This window comes from Myxocyprinus asiaticus, chromosome 13 (assembly GCF_019703515.2).
Source record: "Myxocyprinus asiaticus isolate MX2 ecotype Aquarium Trade chromosome 13, UBuf_Myxa_2, whole genome shotgun sequence".
Lineage (NCBI taxonomy): Eukaryota > Metazoa > Chordata > Actinopteri > Cypriniformes > Catostomidae > Myxocyprinus > Myxocyprinus asiaticus.
Window position 1 is genome coordinate 24,915,292 of NC_059356.1, and position 14,371 is coordinate 24,929,662.

At 37.5% G+C, this 14,371-nt stretch overlaps 1 protein-coding gene across 1 annotated transcript; it reads left to right on the forward strand.

Moving 5' to 3' along the window:
- The first annotated feature begins 1,498 nt into the window (after nucleotides 1-1,498).
- On the forward strand, nucleotides 1,499-13,499 carry LOC127450843 (COP9 signalosome complex subunit 1). Its single transcript, XM_051715252.1, has 14 exons — nucleotides 1,499-1,586; nucleotides 5,581-5,673; nucleotides 5,897-6,078; nucleotides 6,180-6,344; nucleotides 6,531-6,666; nucleotides 6,881-6,958; nucleotides 7,050-7,110; nucleotides 7,325-7,410; nucleotides 7,526-7,620; nucleotides 7,732-7,837; nucleotides 7,962-8,042; nucleotides 9,357-9,494; nucleotides 9,934-10,068; nucleotides 13,052-13,499. Exons 1-14 carry the CDS (start codon nucleotides 1,554-1,556, stop codon nucleotides 13,124-13,126), a joined length of 1,464 nt encoding a protein of 487 aa, XP_051571212.1. The 5' UTR covers nucleotides 1,499-1,553; the 3' UTR covers nucleotides 13,127-13,499.
- Nucleotides 13,500-14,371: the final 872 nt, after the last annotated feature.

Below are 14,371 nucleotides of genomic sequence, written 5' to 3' on the forward strand. Positions count from 1 at the left end.
GACCTCACAAATGCGCTTCTGGAAGAATGGTCAAAAATTCCCATAAACACACTCCTAAACCTTGTGGAAAGCCTTCCCAGGAGAGTTGAAGCTGTTATAGCTGCAAAGGGTGGGCCGATGTCATATTAAACCCTATGGATTAAGAATGGGATGTCACTTAAGTTCATATGCGTCTAAAGGCAGATGAGCGAATACTTTTGGCAATATAGTGTATATGCTTTTGCCTTTAAATAATTAAGATTTCCATTTTACGAACATAAAAATGTGTGTATGTGTGCCATCTCAGAATGCACAACATGTCGAACCTTGAGGTGAATGGGCTACAACAATGAGTGTTTATGTTTTGTTTTTGACATTATTTTGATGTTATTGAACTAATGATTGAAAATTAAACCTAAATGCTGACAGATACATAATCTCAGTCCTCCTGTTCTATTGACAACATTTGCACATTTCAGTTCTTCCCAAAATAAATCAGCAATGCATTAAAGGAATAGTTAACCCAAAGAAATTTCTCTCATCATTTACTCACCCTCATGCCATCCCAAATGTGTATGACTTTCTTTCTTCTGCAGAACACAAATTAAGATTTTTAGAAGAGAATTTCAGCTCAATAGGTCCTCACAATGCATGTTAAAGATGACAGAACTCAGAAGGACCAAAAAGCACATAAAGGCAGCATAAAAGTAATCCATAAGGCTCCAGTGGTTAAATCCATGTCTTCGGGATATGACAGCTGTGGGTGTGAAACAGATCAATATTTTAGTTTACTTTTTTTATTGTAAATCTACACTTTCACATTCAGCCATTTACTGGCTGGGGCTGGTCAAAGGTGGAGATTTATAAAAAAAAAATAAAAATAAAAAAAAGATTTGTATATATAAACATTGATCTGTTTCTCACCCAAACTTCTCTTCTTTAGAAGATTTGGATTTAACCACTAGTCTCATGGATTACTTTTATGCTGCCTTTATGTCCTTTTTGGACCTTATGTGTTCTGGTCACCATTCACTTGCATTGTGAGGACCAACAGAGCTGAGATACTCTTCTAAAAATAAACAGAAGAAAGAAAGTTGTACACACCACATCTGGGAAAGTATGAAGGTGAGTGAATGATAAGAGAATTTTCATTTTCGGGTGAACTATCCCTTTAATAAAGAGAACACTTTGAAAGTACTAAAGAATGGGCGTGTCTCTCACATTGTATTTTAAAAGGACACGATTCAACATAAAAAAGAGACATCACCATGACCTGAACCCAAGCAATAAGTGGGTATGCAGTCTCAAGATGTCTTTTACTCCTAAATAAATAAAGTTTTAGAGGCTAAAAGAGTGCTAATGTATAAACACCAGTTGTGTATTTGTTTCTAGTCTATATTATTCTAAAGACATATAATCTGCTAGCCTTAAGCATGCAAAATAATACCCAAATGTGAATGAATGCAACGACTCGCGAAGTGAGTAATGACGTCTCTGCGCTGCAAGACGTCGATGACGCGCACTCTCATGCCCCGGATGTGTTTGTGTGCTCTGTTTCTGCAGAGGAGGAGGAGATGCCACTACCCGTGCAGGTCTTTAACTTTCAGGTAATTTCGCGCTTTTAAATGCTTTCCCGAAGTTCGCACAACATGAGAGTGGGTAAAAGAAGCATGTCAATTTGAAGTACCTCTGTTTGCAGAGTTAATTTCTCAGCGATCGCGGCCGTTTTGACCTGTTAGCTCGTCTAGCATGAGCTGTAAGTCAGAGCGGCCCACAGGACGCGACAGGCTCTTATTATTCTCAAGTTTAACGGCAGCGCGCGTTTATCTACCGGAGGTGCGAGACAAATGCCGCTACCATAGTGAATATCTCCAGTAGCGCTGTTTTGGTTTACACCCAGTCGGGCCCAACAGGGTTTCTTTCGATCGTATGCAAAACACTTGGGGAGAAACTTTCTTTATACGGCTAAGTGTAATTAGCAAGCTATCTCGTTAGTAAACTGCCTGTTTATTATTATTAGTAGTTAGCCTGTTTGCATGAAATTCAGGCTGTCTCAAAATCTAATGAAATGCGTTGCTGAAAAAGCATTTTGGGCATAATAGGACATTCGTCCTTACGTTTCAGACGTGCATATGATGCTCATGATGCTGTTTATGTAGGCAGCACGGCAGTTTTTGAGACAGTCTTGGGCAGTAGTGACTTGCTTATTTATAAGTCGATTGCTAGGGGAATTTGGAGCTTAAACTAGCCCACTTGACCGAAATCACTGTCCAGCAGCTCATAATTTATTGAGAGACTTTGAGAGTTTCCACTTTAAGAACACTGCACGCATTCAGACTGTCATTTATGAAGCTATGCATTGTAATGTAGTTAGTAAAGACTGAGAAACAGGATGAAGTCTCAAAGGCGTCGTGATGTAGTCTTGAGTATGTTGGGCGTAGTTAAAGGGACAGTAACTTTTAATTTTTAAATAACCCACAAATGAAAATTCTGTCACCATTTACTCGCCCTCATGTCACATCAAACCTGTATGTCTTCTGCAGAACTCAAAAGAAGATACAACCCCAATTCCGAAAAAGTTGGGACAGTATGAAAAATGCTAATAAAAACAAAAAGGAGTGATTTGTAAATTATATTCACCCTTTGCTATACATTATATGATGTTTTTCCTTTTGAATTTAATTGTTTTTTGAAAATGTACAGTAATTTCAAATCAGATGATTGCAACACGCTCCAAAAAAGTTGGGACAGTCGAGTTTTTACCACTGTGAAACATCACCATTTCTTTTAATAACACTTATTAAGCATTTGGGCACAAGTTTGTTAAGTTTAGAAAGTGGAATTTCCCCCCAGTAATCCATTATGTAGGTCTTTAGCTGCACAATTTTACGGGATCTTCGTTTCCATATGGTGTGCTTCATAATGCACCAAACATTCTCAATTGCAGACAGGTCAGGACTGCAGGCAGGCCAATCTAGCACCCACACTCTCTGCTTACACAGCCATGCACTTGTAATCAGGGCAGTATGTGGTTTGATGTTGTCCTGCTGGAAAATGCAGGGATGTCCCTGGAAAAGACAGTGCTGGATAGCAGTATATGTTACTCCAAAATTCGTACATATCTGTCTGCATTCATGGTGTTCTTACAGATGTGCGAGTTACCCATGCCATGGGCACTGACACACCCCTGGCCCATACAGACACTGGATTTTGGACCTGATGCTAAAAACAGCTTGGATTGCCCTTTTCCTCTTTGGCCTGGATAACACGACAGCTTTGTTTTTCAAAAACTTTTTGAAATGTGGACTCTTCAGACCAAAACACACAGTTCCAGTGTTCTACTTTCCATCTAAGATGAGACCGAGCCCAGAGAAGTCAGCAGCACTTTTGAACAGTGTTGATGTAGGGCTTCTGCTTTGCATAGTAAAGTCTTAACTTGCATCTGTGGATGCAGCGTCGAATGGTGTTGACTAACAAAGGTTTACTAAAGTTATCCCAAGCCCATGTTCATGATATCTATTACAGATGAATGCTGTTTTTTTAAGACAGTGATATCTGAGGGATTAGTGATCACATGCATTCAGAAATGGTTTTCATTTTGCCCTTTACGCACCGAGATTTGACCAGATTCCTTGAATCTTTTAACTATATTGTGCACTGTAGAGGGTGAAATGCCTCAAATCCTTCCAATTTGTCTTTGGGGAACATTGTTCTCAAAGTGCTGGATTATTTGCTGAAGCATCTGTTGGCAAATTGACAAGTCTCGAATGATCCCTGCTCTTGAAGAACTAGGCTGTTTTTGGATGCTCCTTATACAGTATACAGTACTATGACACAATTGCCTCACCTGTTTAACATCTCCTGTTTCACATTACCTTGTTATTTCAACTTTTCAAATTGTTATTAGTCTTAAACTGCCCCGTCTCAACTTTTTTGGAGCGTGTTGCAATCATCTGATTTGAAATTACTGTACATTTTCAAGAAAACTATGAAATTCTCAAGGTAAAACATCATATAATGTTTAGTTGTAGAGCTTTCAATATAGCAAAGGGTGAAAATAATTTACAAATCACTCCTTTTTATATTAGCATTTTTCATACTGTCCCAACTTTTTAGGAATTAGGGTTGTATTTTGAAAAATGTCGTCGTCTTTTTTGTCCATACAATGAAAGTCAGTGGGGTTCAGTGTTGTTTTGGATCTCATTGACTTTCATTATATGGACAAAAACAGTTTAAACATTCTTCAAAATATAATTTATTTTGTTCTGCGACAAAGTAAGTCATGCAGATTTGGAGCGAAATGAATGCGAGTAAATGATGACAGAATTTTCATTTCTGGTTGAACTAACCCTTTAAGTGCAAGTGGTAATAAATGAGGAGCCGATGGTTACAAATGTACATGTGACAATCTCCCTTGATTATAACAAATCTCTTTATATTACACTTTTAACGTTCTTCCTAATTTTTTTTTTATCACATTTAAGGTGTTTTATAATTTTATAAACTGTTTCTGTAGCTCAACAGGTAGTGCATGGCATTTGCAATGCCAATATCATGGGTTTGATTCCCAGGGAACACACAAACTAATAAAATGTATACATTGAATGCATTTTAAGCTGCTTTGGATAAAAGTGTCTGCCAAGTGCATACATGTAAATAATTGATGTGCTCATTTAAACAGTTTTGACCGTTTTTGTTCGGAGCTGCTGACACCCAGTGTAATGTTTTGGCCCTCTTGCAGGAAAGTTCTCAGTTAGGGTGGAGGGATGCTGCAGGGCAGGTTCAGGGTAGGATCAGGGATAGTATGAATTTTCCAGCCAGATCAGCCTCGTCCTCATTGGTAGAGCTGAACTTTTACCCTAGTGGTCTGACCCATTCATGGAATATACTGCAGGATACAATGTGTACAACTCAAGCTCCTCATCGTATTCTCTGGAGGTAACCAGTGTAGGCAGAAAGGACATGAAAGCCATCTGAAAACATTGGAGCTGAGACTCAGTGTTCTGGTGTTAACCTGGCCTTTCCCATCACAAAAAAATGTAACTAGCACAGATATGTTGGTAACATTTTACAGTAAGGTTCCATTCATTAACAGTAATGCATTAGGTATCATGAACAAACAATGAACAATATATTTTTTACAGCTCTTATTAATCTTTGTTAATGTTAGTTAATAAGAATACAATTGTTCTTTGTTAGTTCATGTTAGTTTTAGTGCGTTAACTAATTTTAACAAATACAACTTTTGATTTAAAAAATGTATTACTCTGTTGAAATTAACATTAAGTGTAATAAATGCTGTAAAAGTATTGTTCATTGTTGGTTCTTGTTAACTACTGTTCTTAACTAATGTTAACAAATGGAACCTTAATGTAAAGTGTTACAGATACGTTTTTTGCACGTTTTGTTGCTTAAAAAAATAATGTTGTGTAAAGGAAGAAAGATGATGCTCTGTTTCTCACATTAGGTTAATCTTCATATGATATTTATATGACTTAAGACTCTTTATTTGCCAAAAGAATTTCAGTAATCTGGAGAGAATTGTGTTGAATGTGTATGAAACCTTACAGAGTATGAAACTGAGTGTTTCTGTATTAACAGGGGTCTGTAGAGCCCATGCAGATAGATGCTGACCCTCAGGAAGACCAGCAGAATGCGCCTGACACCAACTATGTTGTGGAAAACCCGACCCTGGTATGCTGTGCATTTACTCAACATGGTTTTATCATGTCTTGCGTTTAATGGTCCACAAAATTGTATACTTGCTTCCTAAAGTAGTCGGCTATTTTAAATGATTTTTAAGCCATTTTGAACAAAATCAGAATCTAGATTCTTTGGGTATCATCTCCTGCTGGACCATTAGAGAAGCAATTGTTTGGGAATTGGGTGTGTTCTGAGAGATGAATTTTCTGTATAGGATCTTGAGCAGTATGCCTCCAGCTACAGTGGACTGATGCGGATTGAAAGGCTGCAGTTTATAGCAGACCACTGCCCCCAGTTACGTGTGGAAGCACTGAAGATGGCCCTGTCCTTTGTCCAAAGAACCTTTAACGTTGATGTCTACGAAGAAATCCATCGCAAACTCACTGAAGCCACAAGGCAAATATACTACAGCATTCTGACATATTTGTTTAGTTTCCTCATGGAAAGACAACATGCATGTTTCCCCTTGTACTTATTAAATATTTGTGTGCACATAGGGAAGTGCAAGGTGTCCCAGATGCAGTACCGGAGGGGGCAGTAGAACCCCCTCCTCTCGACACAGCCTGGGCAGAATCCACCAGGAAAAAAGCCCTGCTCAAACTGGAGAAGCTGGATACCGACCTTAAGAACTACAAGGGAAACTCCATCAAAGAAAGCATAAGGTATGGCCACACTGGCTGTGTCTTTGCTTTTGTTTATTTTTGGCGATTATGTCAATGCCTTATACATTTGGATACCTGCTGCTTTTATTCCGTGCAGGAAGTGTGACATAAAGAATACATTTTTTTAACATGCATTAGACTAGATTCTTGGTAATCAGAGTGCTTTCATTCCCTACTTGTGTTCAGGAGGGGTCACGATGACCTTGGAGATCATTATCTTGACTGTGGTGACCTCAGCAATGCCCTGAAATGCTACTCCCGAGCCAGAGACTACTGCACTAGCGCCAAGCATGTCATCAACATGTGTCTTAATGTAATCAAGGTATGGATTTATTGCCCTTGTTCAATGATGACATAATATTTATGAAATTATTTTTCAGTTTTGATTTTCGAAATGCTTAGTTTCAGGCTTAAAAAGTATGATGTGGATTGCTTATATTTATGCATATTCTTACAACTCATCTTTATGGTATAATTAATGGTATCTTTCATATTTTTTTTTTTTTATAATTAATGGTAACTTTCATATTTTATAGGTTAGCGTTTACCTCCAAAACTGGTCCCATGTACTTAGTTACGTCAGCAAGGCTGAATCCACTCCAGAGATAGCAGAGGTAATTGCAGCTTGCCATTCTGGTTTCCTTTATTTATGAGATTCCAAAGAGACTGACTCTGTTTTAACTTTGATGTGTCTTTGCAATCTAGCAACGAGGAGAGAGAGATAGTCAAAACCAAGCTGTTTTAACCAAACTAAAATGTGCTGCAGGCAAGTGTTTTTTTCTCTCTCTCAATATTACACAAATGGTGAATGAATATTTAGTATTATACATACAATCTGTAATTTCCTTTCTTAATATTGTGATTTTGTGATCAGTAATTTTGGATTAATCACATTGTTAATGGGAAGAAGTAAATTCCTATGATTTGTACAATGGCTTCTATCATTTGTCTTGATCATCTTTCTCCTATGATTATCTTAGGACTGGCAGAACTTGCCTCAAGAAAGTATAAACCGGCTGCCAAGTGCTTCCTGCAAGCCTCTTTTGACCACTGCGACTTCCCTGAGGTTGGTGTCATAATAGACCCAGTTGAGATCTTTCTAATAGCATAGCTAGTTGGGGTGAAAGACGTAATGTGTTCCTGCAGGTTGTAATAAGATGCTTTGTTTTGATTTTCTTTAGCTGCTTTCCCCCAGTAATGTAGCAGTGTATGGTGGACTGTGTGCCCTGGCTACATTCGACAGACAGGAACTGCAGCGAAACGTCATCTCAAGCAGGTAACCTTTACTGTACTTGGCCTACAGGTATCACATAAGAAAGGTAGATGGTTTCTGGTTACATTTACATGTGGATAAATCCTCATTGAATTGTCTCCACTTTATTTCTAGCTCCTTTAAATTATTTTTAGAGTTGGAACCCCAAGTACGTGATATTATCTTCAAGTTTTACGAGTCAAAGTATGCATCTTGTCTGAAAATGCTGGATGAAATGAAGGTAATTTTTGTTATGTTTATTCACTAGGTTTTGGCTTGTTCTCAAGTTCCAGACACTAAATTTTTTCTTCTTTTTTTCTGTTAAAATTTGATCCCTGAGTGTTTTTTTCTTTCTCATATTATAGGATAACCTTCTCCTAGACATGTACTTGGCCCCTCATGTAAGAACACTGTACACACAAATCAGGAACAGAGCCCTCATACAGGTACTTATAGGGATATGTGCCTTTGGTTCTGAATTTGATTTAGATGCTAACATGACCTGAATGTGATTTTTAAAAGTTTGAGAACATTTAATTCTTTCAGAATTAGATTTTTTTTTTTTGATTTTGTTGTTTGCTTTTGAGATAAAATTATGTGTTAACATTTGGTAAATGGACCGATCATAGCCAAATCAATTTTATTTAAATAATCTTGGCATAGTTTTTGTTTTTTAGATTAAATAGAGAATGTGATAAAGTTGGACTAAAATAATCAGTGGCTTATATATATATATATACACTCACTGACCACTTTATTAGGAACACCTGTGCACCTACTTATTCATGCGATTATCTATTCAGCTAATCGTGTGGCAGCAATGTATTGTATAAAATCATGCAGATATGGGTCAGGAGCTTCAGTTAATGTTCACATCAACCATCAGAATGGGGAAAACATTTTATCTCAGTGATTTCGACCGTGGCATGATTTTTGATACAAGATGGGCTGGTTTGAGTATTTCTGTAACTACTGATCTCCTGGGATTTTCACACACAACAGTCTCTAGAATTTACTCAGATTGGTGCCAAAAACAAAAATCATCCAGTGAGCAGCAGTTCTGTGGACAAAAATGCCTTGTTGAGGAGAGAGGTCAACAGAGAATGACCAGACTGTTTCGAGCTGACAGAAAGGCTATGGTAACTCAGATAACCCCTCTGTACTATTGTAGTGAGCAGAATAGCATCTCAGAATGCACGTCGAACCTTTAGGCGAATGGGCTACAACAGTAGAAAACCACGTCACGATCCACTTCTGTCAGCCAAGAACAGACAGCTGAGGCTGCAGTGGGCACAGGCTTGCCAAAACTGGACAGTTAAAGACTGGAAAAACACTAGATGTTTTTTGTTTTTGCACCATTCTGAGTAAATTCTAGAGACTGTTGTGCGTGAAAATCCCAGGAGATCAGCAGTTACAGAAATACTCAAACCAGCCCATCTGGCACCAGCAATCATACCATGGTCCATATCACTGAGATCACATTTTTTCCCCATTCTGATGGTTGATGTGAACATTAACTGAAGTTCCTTACCCATATCTGCATGACTTTATACATTGCACTGCTTCCACATGATTGACTGATTAGATAATCATATGAATAAGTAGGTACACAGGTGTTTCCTAATAAAGTAGTTGGAGTGTGTGTGTGTGTGTGTGTGTGTGTGTATACACACACACACACATACTATTTGCTTAGAAAATTAGCTTAGTAAGAGAGATAATTAAACAAATTCATTAAATCTTTTATTTCTCCCGGGCAGTACTTTAGCCCCTATGTGTCAGCAGACATGAACAAGATGGCCGTGGCCTTTAATACCACAGTGGCAGCTCTGGAGGATGAATTGACCCAGCTGATCCTGGAGGGTCTGATCAATGGCCGTATCGACTCTCACAGCAAGGCAGGGCTGCACTCTGACATGCCATTTATCCCTCATTTATCACCCTGATTCTCTTCTTAAAAAAAAAAAAAAGTACATTTTTGTAGATTCTTGGCTGTATTTAGTTCGGTCTAACACTCTTCAGTTATTTACTCTATAATCTCTACTCATGTTCTGTTCCTATTTTCAAAAATCAGTATCAGGGTTTCCACGGTCATGAAACAGCTGAACATTTTAAAATGGGGTTTCAGATTAACATTTTTATTGGTTGATTCTCAAACATAACACAGAACAAGGCAAAATATACTTGCACAGAGTCAACCATTATCTCCCTTAACCACCATTAATGTTTCTAGTTATGCTCTGCTCTAACATATTTCATAGGCTAGAAATTGCTGTTGTTTTGGGGATGAGCTGCATCTGTGAATTGAGTACCATTTTTTTCGCCCTCCGTTTGTAGATCTTGTATGCCAGGGACGTGGATCAGAGAAGCACAACTTTTGAAAAGTCTCTACAGATGGGCAAAGAGTTCCAGAGACGAGCGAAAGCCATGATCCTGCGGGCAGCTGTGCTTCGTAATCAGATACACGTCAAGGTAACAGGGTCCCCAGGGTAACGTGTCCTCGCTCTGCTTTTCACCTCACCATCCCCTTACCATCTCAGTCCCTGTCCCTTCAGTATGAATCTCTCAGAGCTCTTCATTTCAAAGTAAAATTGATAGCACTGCACTTATTAAAGCAGTAATGCATTTGAGGATGCTTCTTGAAGTGATCTATTGTGTGATGCTTAACAGAGTTCTTAATTACTTATACATCTTGCATTTTAGGCATTTAGCAAACACTTAAAATCGACTTACAGTGCATTCATACCAGAGCATGTGAGCGGAGCGCGAGCGGTGAGCGCCTTTTTGAAGATTGCGCTCCGTTCACTCAACCCAGAATGCTCTTCGTGATATGCTGGTTTGGGAATCTGCGAAATAAGCAATAGGCCTGATGTTATGGAGCTCTAACATTGTTCTTGTGAATTTGCAAACCGTATAACCTAAATAAATGCAAAGTATAAATCAAAGCTAAGAATGAGGAAATCGAAAGGGAGTGTGGAGAGACCGTGAGAATGAACAAATATTCCTTTTGGAGTCGTACCTGTCACATTGCCAGAGAGCACGAGGATGTGCTACGCAAACATGGTAGCGCAGCAAAAGGTGAGCTAGTAGACCACACTACTATTTGATATTAAATTAAGTAGATAATAAAGTATCTTATTGTTTTGCCATCATGTCAGTGCAGCTTCCAGCTAGATGCCAGCCCGGTTCTGCGGGGTTGCGAACGTTAGAACACCCTCGATTGAATATGTAAGCTTAATAATACTGTATATTGGCAAAGCATTTTGCCTTGAATCCCGGCAAACACTCACAAAAAAATCACTGCATCAAAACCAATAAACATGTATGATCTTGCAGATCAGTGTGTCCTAATTTGCAGGCACAGCGTTCTGCTTTCATGCCTCCATTGTACATTTGAGCATTTGATTAGTAAATATTTCCGCTCTCGCATAGAGAATTTCATAGAGGATCACTTAATCGACCGCAAGTTGCTTTCGATTTCTGCTTCGGGATAAAGTGGCACATAACTGCTGGTAAGTTTCCCAAAACCAAATCCACACCTAAATGAGAAGTGAAACATTAAAAAAATTATTCTAGATTAGTGGTTGCAGATAACATCTTTGACATCCCTTGCTGCATTCATGCGCAGAGAAAAAAAATATATAAATGATTGTACATAATAAAAAAAATCTTAAACGAAGGCAGTGTAATTTGTGAATTTAAATAATTTTTGTTTTAGGATCATTAAACATGACTTCATCTAATATATATATATTGGACAAAATCTCACTTTATGCAGGACAAATATTTTTTATTTGTTAAATCCATGGTTAAACCTTGCTGTACATATAAAGAGTGCATGCACAAGACATGATCGTTTGATGCATATAAAGTCCAGATTCACTTTATAATGCTTTACAAATATAAAAAAAAAACCAAGGGGGCACATGGTATCTATTAATATAATGATTATTATATAAATAACCACAGTCCTTTAGATAGCATATGATTCATACATATACAATTGTAGGGAATATTAATAAAGCAACAACACTGAAAAAGAGAAAAACATTCACTGCTGTTTTCTGGATAAATTAAAACTGAACACAAAATTAGGATGAGAAATTGCTCATTTTAATTTACAGACCCAAAGTCTGATAGCATTAAATCAGAAACATGTTAATGTATCAAATCTATAATCATTCCGTGGAGACAACTGAAAAACAATTATGAATTTCACTTACCTGCAATATTTTTCCTGGTACCAGTCCATGTTTTCATTATTGACATAAACGACTCAAACTTTTAAAGTTGAAAAGATTGTGGTTTTCTGGGTCGGTTGTTTCACTCGGGTCCAGTTTAAACTGAAAAGAGCAAATTTGCGTGTATGCGAGTTTCCGTGCCATCGCACATACTGTATGTTTTATCACTTTTAGAGGCACGTTTGATGACTTGTTTAAAGTAAATAATGGTCATTTAGAACTGAAATTTTTTAAGGCATTATTTGAAGATGTTCACGTGTGCTAACAGAAAAATATTTGACTGATTACAAATGATAAAGAAGGTCTGGTAGACCCGATTATCTACCAGCATTTGTAAACCAGTCCAAAATAAACAAGATTTTATATACTAAAACACAACAATACAATCACATAATTTCAGATGTGTACATTACTAATCATTTGATAATTTAATAAATGTTAGCCTATAGTCTATATTTCACCCAGAGGGGCACCTCAGCCCATGTGGGCAAAGGGGGAGTTGCTTGGGTCACTGTAGCTACCCCCTGTGTATGTGCTTGGAACCAATTATACTACAGAGACATTTAATGTCGGAACGGGATTTGAGCGAACGCTTTTTTACCGGTGAGTGTGAGCGGTACTTGAGCGGAGCGTCTGCTTGGGCCGTGAGCGGCTGAGCGGAGCGCACATGCATGGAGCGGGTAACTGAGTGGAGTGTCACACCGCTCTGCTCACATGCTCTGATTCATACACTTTAACAGTATGTGCATTTCTTTAGAATAGAATAGGAATTGATATAATGTACAACTGCATTAATGCTTTATAAGTGATCTGCTTGTGAATTTTAGTGACAGGTAATACTTTGTTGTTGCATACTGCATGGTACTTATCTGTAAAATTTTGTCCTGTGCATGCATTTTAAAATAAACAATTATGAGTCATTCATTTCAAATTTTGATTATCAAATTTTGTTGATTCATCCAGAATCGTTTGAGAGAATCAATGCATAATCCCCCCCCAACCCTAGTTCAATATAACTGAGGTCTCTTGATGTTCTTGTCTTGAAAAGGAACTAAACAAAAAATTCAGAGAAACAAAACTGTTTCCATTATCTCCCATCTTCATTCCCTTGCCACCCTGTCATCTTTCATAAACACCAGCATGCATCTCCCACTCAGTCTGTTTTCCTTGCTCTACATGATGCTTCTCACTGATTCCTTTCGTTTCTTTCACAGTCCCCTCCAAGAGAAGGCAGTCAAGGGGAGCTCACATCTGCCAACAGCCAAACACGAATGAGCACCAACATGTGAAGACTCGACCAGATGCCTCTTCTAGGAAAGTACATGGGGCCACTGCCGCATCTAAGGCCCCTGTTTAGAAATCAGTTATTTCCTTGCTGAAGAGAGAAAAATCACAATCTAAAGACTTTTATTTAAGTTGGGAAGAAGATATCTGTTGTCTGTGTTAAAGACAAGCACACCCTGTTGCTCAAAAATGAAAAGAACATTTAATAAAATGAAAAAGAAAAAAGATAAAAAGAGAAATGCGGCACTTAAGCTGTACGGCCTGTTGTTCTTTGTAAAGGATGCACTTTCCTCTGTATCTTGTGACAAACCTTGATTACACATTGAGAAACCTAATCACAAAACATGCTTTTAAAATAAACATACATTCAAAAAGATGCTTCAAAATGGAAAGGTTCTTTCTCCATCCAGGTGCTGGTCTTGCATAGATTAAAATACAATTAGACAACACTCTCTGCCCCATTTCGATTCAATAGTATTTAGTTACTTCTCTCTTGCAATGTATTACACTGTTTTAATGAGATTGCTACTCCAGTCAATCATGATCAAACAATGGGGACACTTGACTGCCTTTAAGGCTTTGAACTTCTATACAGTGTTATTATAGATTTTGATTTTTAATTTAGTTTTTTTTTATTTATATTCAATTTGTCATTACAATATAGTTTGTTAGTTTTAGTTTTCATTAACTATAATAACACTGCTTCTTTATATATACACAGAAAACTCAAAAAGTATAGTTTATTCAATATCTTTTTAGAAAGAAAAGGCAAAAGAAATGTTCATTTCTGAACTTAAAAAATGTATTTGAGCAAAAATTCCATCCTGCTTGATCACCACTGTAAGTGCCAGTAAAACCCATTCACACAGATCTACACTTTCCAACTACATTGAGGGCAGTAAAGGATTCATTAAAGATGACCCACAGTTTTTAGAATGAGGCACTGAACCAAAATCATTGCTTATCCTGATACTGAAAAGTAACAGTATGATTGAAATAGCCTTCTTGTGACCCAAAATGTCATATTTAACAAAAGTATTGCAAGATAAACAAATATGCTGCTACAAAATGCAACAGAAACTAACAATGCTGAACCAAAGTTTCTAATAGGATTATATTTTTAAAATAAAAGATAAATTCCTTGTAAACAAAATGCTGAAAGCAACACAAAACTATGGCAGTTGATATATGGTAATGTCTTAGTAAGGCATCTGTATCAGAATATTTTAGTGTACTTGTTCTGTCCACAG